The sequence below is a fragment of the Amblyomma americanum genome, chromosome 1, assembly GCF_052857255.1.
Source record: "Amblyomma americanum isolate KBUSLIRL-KWMA chromosome 1, ASM5285725v1, whole genome shotgun sequence".
Classification (NCBI taxonomy): domain Eukaryota; kingdom Metazoa; phylum Arthropoda; class Arachnida; order Ixodida; family Ixodidae; genus Amblyomma; species Amblyomma americanum.
Window position 1 is genome coordinate 23,890,658 of NC_135497.1, and position 7,283 is coordinate 23,897,940.

General features: G+C 55.0%; 1 protein-coding gene across 3 annotated transcripts in view; it reads left to right on the top strand.

Moving 5' to 3' along the window:
* The window catches only part of LOC144111362 (uncharacterized), a 28,209-nt gene extending 25,045 nt beyond the window's left edge, over positions 1-3,164 (top strand). For all 3 annotated transcript variants that reach the window (XM_077644650.1, XM_077644655.1, XM_077644642.1), the window contains exons 3-4: positions 768-1,086; positions 2,559-3,164. In XM_077644650.1, the coding sequence (XP_077500776.1) occupies positions 768-1,086; positions 2,559-2,702 (463 nt within the window). In that variant the 3' untranslated portion in view covers positions 2,703-3,164. The remainder of the gene's footprint in view (positions 1-767; positions 1,087-2,558) is intronic.
* Positions 3,165-7,283: the final 4,119 nt, after the last annotated feature.

The following is a 7,283-nucleotide window of genomic DNA, read 5'->3' on the forward strand; positions in this document are numbered from 1 at the left end:
AAATCTTTTAGCAGCATCGGCGTATCAGCAGCACTAGAAAAGGCGTCTACCCCATTGCTCTTGCTCCAAAGGTGACCGTTAACTCTTTGGATTATGAAGCTCGAAAGGGAGGAACTATAGCTGCACATCTGGTCAAAATCCTCATCGTACACTTGCTTCAGGTTTATATGTTTCACAAGAGCAACTCGCGTTCTGATCGTGGGTGGCACTATAGCTGCAAAGAGCAGGCATCTGTCAGCAGTGTGATAAGGTGACCCACACCTCCGAAACTGAGACCGGCTTGCAGTCGCGTAAGCACAGCATGCTTCGTCAAGTGGATATCGCGTTCTTCTGCAGTCAGCGTACAGTACGTACGGTTGCGGCCAAAATATTACGGGGCAAGCTCCGGCGTTTCAAATCATTTCGCGCGCTCCGTAGAGAAGATGTTAGAGACCTTTAGTATAGGGTGATCCTATCGGTTAAGAGGATAGGGGAGTATGGGGCGCGAGTGCGCAGCCGCAGGACAATAACGCTCTTCCGGTTATTGCCCTGCGCATGCGTACAGGCTCCCTGCTATTCCTGTATGTCCCTAACCAATAAGGTCCCCCTATTCTAAAAGTCCCTATTATGGTTTCTTGGGTTCATACGCGAGCGCACCAGCGGCATGTGCAAACGAGTGTGTCCAAATTGAAGCTAGGTAAAGCGTCAGAGGAGTTCCGTCGCCGAAGCGTGCTCCGTAAATTTGCGTCCGCGGGAGTCCCGGAGTAAGCTGTTCGCATCGCGCACAGACGGCGCTCGCTGCGCCCGACGGGCGGGCCCAGCATGACGCAGTCGTCGGACCGCATCTGGGACCTGCTGTCCACGTCGCCCGTGCGCGTGCGCAACCTGGAGCAGGACATGGAGGCGCTGCGCCAGTCGCGCCACGACAACCCGTACCTGCAGCAGCAGATGGAGCGCTTCTCGCTCCAGGACGAGCCGGCCGACGAGCGCCAGCTGCTGTTCCCGCCGGACGACTTCCGCGACCTGCACAAGCACCTGATCCGCAGCCCGCCGCCCCAGTTCCCGCAGGACGTGGCGCACTTCGTCTTCCCCGGATCGCCACCGCCCGTAAGGCTGACACGAGGCACATCTTCTGTAGCACTGTACTCATGTGGTGAACCGACCCTTCGCTACATGTTTAATCGCGCAGTGTACACCCGGAAGGTGTAGCGGCGGTCGTCTTTCTGCGCCGGAACCGCACTTCGAGTGTTCACGAAGTGAGCCGAAGCGCGCTTCGTTGCCATTCGGGGCGCTGGGGAAGGTGCCCCTTCTCTACACTCAACATGAATTCGCCTATATGACCGTAAAAAGGGAGCGAACTGTCCTCTAGCACGCCCCTATAGGGGCAGGGTATGCTGCCCAAGTCCCGGAGTAGATTTCGATCACTAAATATACGCAATGCTTACTCTTGGAAACGGACGCATATTCCCACTGCGAAGCATAGTAACTTTGTGAAGTTAGCAACGGAAGGAGGCTTTTAAACGCGGCACCGGTGGTCTTTAGTTTAGTAAACAGAGGGGATTGAAACCTCGGTTAAATTCTTTGGAACTGTTCGAACTCCGGATGCTTTGAAGAGGGAATTTGTTTGTTTCCAACCATACGCATTCAGAATTTTTAGTGATGTAAATCTACCCCAGGGCTTTGGCAGCATACCCAGCCCCTATAAGGGAGTGCGCCAGATGAGAGCTTATTCCTTTTTTGCCCCAGTCGTGTTTAGAGTGTACAGTTACGCATTAATTGGTCGCGGAGTGACACGCTTTCCCTTGATTGAAGAAAGGCTCTGACAGCGTTCCCTTTAATCAAGGTCAAGAGTGGCCCCACAAGCTTCCTGTAGCGCCATCGTTCGGTCTTCTGGTCTGTCAGTCGCAGCGTCATTTTTTTTTCAATGAGGAACCAATTAGCCCAACAAGTTGGTCTCAATGAGCCTATACAGACTGTTTCATGCTGCCTTGCGGACCAGCAGTTCTGCATTATCGGTTGCCTGTGCACGTGAACTTTGGAGCTGCATGCATGCTGTCGTCCCGAATGATCCGCACATACTAGGGATCAGTTCTGCGCTACAAAATCCCAGTGTGAGTAATTGCGAACCGGCCCGTTTCTTTCATTGTCCTGAAGGAATACAACTAAGCCCGGATGACGAGGGCCAAGAGGAAGGGTGTCCCTTACGGGCGGTCGCGTGAGTTGACCATTAGATTGATGGCCTGTTTAGAACGCGGCACAAAACTTAGAATTGAGTGAGGCGATGTGAACTATTTAGTAGCAACCCGAACTTGCTGCAAAAGTGGGCACGGTTTTCGCTCACTGTGTAATGCCCGCTTCGGGGGAACGCCAGAAATACTTCCCTCGGACCTGAGCATATCAGAGACTGCAGCCGTGGCGATAAAACGCGTCGTCTGAGTTGTAATACCACAGATGCTACTTGACAGCCTAGCGCAAGTTGCAAAGGCACGCGTCACACGCTCGAACCAGCATCCTTCCGGCGTTCGACGCTTCGCTTGCGAGTGCTTTCCTATAGACATGGTGTGCCTCTGGCGTCGCAGGAGGACGACGCCATGATGGAGCCCGAGATGGTGGGCCGCTCGTTCGCCGAGCCCGCCCACGAGGTCCCGCCGGAGTCGCACGACCAGAAGGCCTACCCGGACGACGTGCACCGGGGCCTGCCGGCGGCGGCCACCACGCGGTGAAGAAGGGCCGCGCCGCCCCGTCGAGCCCCGGCCGGCCGCCTGTCGTTCAAGCGGCCGCCGGCCAGCCGAGCGCGCGCGGACACCAGGGCTCACCGACATTCCTGCCGCGCCACTTCCCCGCGCCGCCTGACCCACACTCTGCGGTGGAGGACTGAACCGCTGTCGCCAGATTGTTTCTTTTTTTTCAGAAGCCGCTCACAGCCGCATTGTTTCCGGGATGGGCGATAGGGTTTGGAAGACCGCAGGCACCGCGTCCAGAAGACGAGAGTGCCGGGCTCGGCCTCTGCAGTTGACAGGCTTGAAGCGAAGCCGCAGAAACTGCGCGTATACGTTGCGTGGCTTCTCCAGCGGGCGAAAGCTTAGAGCGGGCCGGAGTGTTGCGTTTGAGCGTTGTTGCGTGTGGATGTGGCACCAGGGTTGTTGTCGCGTGATGTGTGAAAAAAGTTGCCAACTTTTCTTCTACCCCTGCTGACTTGAGTCGCTTTCTCAACAGGGGCAATAGTGCCATAGCTGTCCCGAGCCACTGGCAACAGAGCGGCTCGCGTGCGTGAATCGAGTGGCCTTACGGGCTTTGCTGTGAGCGGATGGTGCTAGCTTGTCAGAGAAGCTTCTAGGCCGCTTGGGCGTCCGGCGCCGAGGGCCGCGCGGAGTGGTCGCCTTGCAATACATGTACAGTTGGCGGTAGCGCCAAGAAACGAAACTCCGGAGGTGCGTTGAGGTGAAGCATACAGAAAATATAAACAGCTCTTCGGCTTTGCTCACAAATGGCGCAGCCAGCGGCGTCGAACTGTTACTCTTGTGCTTGTTGTTTCCTTCCGTTTCTAGACGCGAAGCGGCGAGTTTAGGTCGCTCGTTCTACGGATCCCGCGCGAAGAACTGTCGGCCGTTTGAGGCAGGAATCTCAGGAGATACGCTTCGCAGTAATGCGGTTGCGTTAGTGAAGCTCGCGAGCCATGTTTACGTATAGTGGCGTGTATGTCGGCAGCTGACGAGCGCTCGCTAATCCACCTAACACCCTGAAAACAAGAGCATTGTTCTGAGAGGAATCCTGCTGTACTTTTATTCGAGCGCGTCGGTGCTGTTGGCGCGTGAACGCGACACGCTTCTTCGCTAAGCCAGCGTAGTCAGATCGCAGCGGTACTTTCGGCTCCACATGTTCATGGACCACTGAGAAGAATCTCAGAGGAAGTAAGCTAGCAGCATAAGCGTAGCCTAAGCTGCCTGTCGCAACCAACAAATCACCGCAAACTGCGGCGGCCACCGCAAGTCGCGAGCCGATTTGCGATATTCCGAAACCTCACTTTGACGCTCTCGCTAATGGCGGCTTAATTAGGAGCCGCCGGGAGGTGGCGATAAGCCTCAAAGGCTGGTTCGAAGCGTAGCGCTGGTAGCAGATCGCGCACGCGAGCCTAGGAGGACCGAGTCTCAGGAGAACGGTTTCCAGGGTACCGCGGAGAGTGGGAAGGAGACCAAAGGTGACGGCATGGAAACGGACGAGGATAATGGCCTCTCCGCCAGACACGCCGTGTCGCTTGTTCTACTTACAGGCGCAGGGTAACGCGTGCCGAGTCTGTTCAGAGTAGCGAAGCATGCATGCTGCTTCGCAAGGAGAAAGGTACAAATAACGCGGGTCTCTTTTACCCCTCTATCCGCATCCAAAGAAAAACGTTGCCCGCAGCGGCGCTCGTCCAGCGACTCACTGACGAGGCATTCGCTGTGCGAGGAGTCTTCCGCGCCGCTTGTCCCCAATACAAAGTCGCTCATATAGGGTGCGCGAGGTCGGGGTGCCTCTCCTGAAAAGTTCAAGCAGAAAAAAAGTCTCACACCCTAGTCTCGTCTCTATTCCTTGTGTGTGCGTGCCATGTCCTTAGCCGAGAGAACCACCTAGTCATAGGATGCCCATGTGCCAAAGGAATGCGTCGATAGTGCCGGGCTTCACGGGCCCATTGAAAGTGCGCGAGGCGGTGGGCGTGATCTGTTTCGCGGTACCGATGCCAGAACACGCTCGCGTCCCTCGCTGCGCCGTCCGACCAGTGCGTTTGTTTGCGCTGCCTGTCGAGAATCCTCAGCAAAGGCTCGAGGCGACGCAGCGGCGAAGTGGTGTTTCCGAGTTAAAAAGGGCCTGGGCTCGCCGGCGTCCCTCCCGGCTCTGGCATCGGAGCCTTGTGTACATAGAGAGCTCGACGTGGTACCACCTCGCCGGCATCCGCCAAGGCTATTCGTCGAATAAAAGAGTTTGTTACCTACACGAGTCCACGCGTCTCCTTACTTTTCGCCGCGCGGCCTGTCACCGTGTATTGCGACACGGAAATTGGACCAGTCCCGGCGTTGAGAAGGACGCAGCGCGATGCTTCGGTTTTTCCAGCATGCCGCGCCGGGAATTCGCGGATACTCTGCTTCTGCCGGCGTGCACTAGCGCGGTCTCTTGAGCATCTACTACATGCGTGTAGCCTGTACTGCATGCCTGTACCGCCAAGACCATTTTTGATGTTCTTTTTTTTCTTATCCTTTTTTTTTCTTCTCGGGCCGCTTCGCTTCGTTTCTCTGCCGTCGTGGGATTATTTTTCATTGCGAAAACCAGAGCCGCCACTCTTGAGAATGCGCGCTCGCGCTGGCAGCTCTTGCCGCTCCTGCTTTTACACTAATGCCGGCTCTGCTTCCAGACGTTTCTCCCTCCGCAAGGCGTTCTTTTTCTACCCAACACATCCCTGGAGAGCGCTATCGAGTCTCCATAACTTCATTCCGCCGTGTTTGTTTAGTTTTCACGCCCGTCCCGCTCCTTCCTTTATATTTTCTTTTCTTTCACGAAACGCCGCGCGTGGTACATAAGTCTCTCGGATTTTTCGAGACGCGTGTTTTCGTTCCACAGACTGAGGAGCTTTTGGATCGTTTCCTGGGGCGCAACAGCCGCTATGCTTGCGAAACGGAGCAGTGCTTGCGTGCGAGCCGATCGCGACGCAGTCTGCAGGGCGAGAAAGTCATTTGCGAGAAAGTCGGCCCGCCCGATATTCGGCTATCGTTTTCGGCGCGCAGGGTTTGCCTTCTGAAAGGCACGTGGACTGCAACGGATGAAAGGAACTGTTGCTCGACATCTTTCACAACGTTCGTCGATACGATTGCTCGTTATAAAGGCCCCGGTTTTAGAGGAAACGCAAACGTTTATTTTTCTAGTCCTGCTACGCGTGCATGAGCATGCACTTCAAGCCCACGGTGCTTTGGGATAATTGACGGAGGTGCTTGTCATTAATATGCATTGGAAACGAGTGCGCAAGCCAGCGTGATTATGGTACGATTAATTAACTTTGCTTGGCATCGGAGAAACGCCGAAAGGCAACCGGTGACTTTTAAAATAAGGCTCAATGAAAGATACCGAGACCGTGTTGCGCAGCAGAGTATGCGCAAGCTATGCATGCATTGGCTGTCAAAGGCAAATTCGGGTGCGCGACACAGCCCAGGAGAATTGGTCATGGCTATCACCTACAGTTCCCATGGCAACGAAGCAACGAGAGCCTCAAGCTCCGAACGGGGCACGGCCTGAAAGAAAAAAAAAACAAAAGCGGCGGACTAGGGAGCAATATTATTCCGCATAAACTCCCGCCAGTTTCTGACTGCAGAAGTATTGGCATTATTGATCTGCCGGAAGAGAGGCAGAAAGTCCCATTGTGTGCCTCCTGGCGCGGAGGGGACGATAGGTAGCGCCCCACACGTGATCCACCCGGAGTCCCCGGAGACCCCTACCGCCGCAGTGGCTCAGTAGTTGAAGCACTCGGCTACTGTGTCGCGGAGGACCTGGGTTCAATCCCGGCCGCGGAGTTCGCGTTTCGAGGGAGGCAAAACTCAAAAGGCACCCATGTGCCGTGCGATGTCAGTATCCCAGGAGATCGAAATCGATCCGGAGCACTCCACTATGGAGTCTCTCATAGCTCATGTGTCGCGTCGCGACCCCACAATCTACAATTTAGAGCACAGTTACACGGTGGATGCCAACTGCTTGAGAATAATATAATTGGTTTTGGGGGGAAAGGAAATAGTGCAGTATCTGTCTCATATATCGTTGGACACCTGAACCGCGCCGTAAGGGAGGGAATAAGAGGGAGTGAAGGAAGGCACGAAGAAAGAGATGCCGTAGTGGAGGGCTCCCGAATAATTTCAACCACCTGGGGATCTTTAACGTGCACTGACATCGCACAGCACACGTGCGCCTTGGCGTTTTGCCTCCATAAAAACGCAGCCGCCGCGGTCGGGTTCGAACCCGGGAACTCCGGCTCAGTAGCCGAGCACTCTAACCACTGAGCCACCGCGGCGGGTCAACTGCTTGAGAATGAACTCGAATATACTATGTTGTTATCGACTGTTACGTGTCATCTAATGTGCCCCCGCATTCCACTTTGACAGCACATTACGCAGATTTGAATTTTACCACCCCCCCCCCCCCCCCTACAACACCCATAACAGCTTTGTTCATTTGAGGCCCATTAGACAAAGAGAGGAGCTAGAAGAATTTCATCACTTTGTATTAGGAGAGTGGAAGGAAGTGTAGTTAGGGAGAGAGGACATATTCATTACGGAGGCATGACTGCA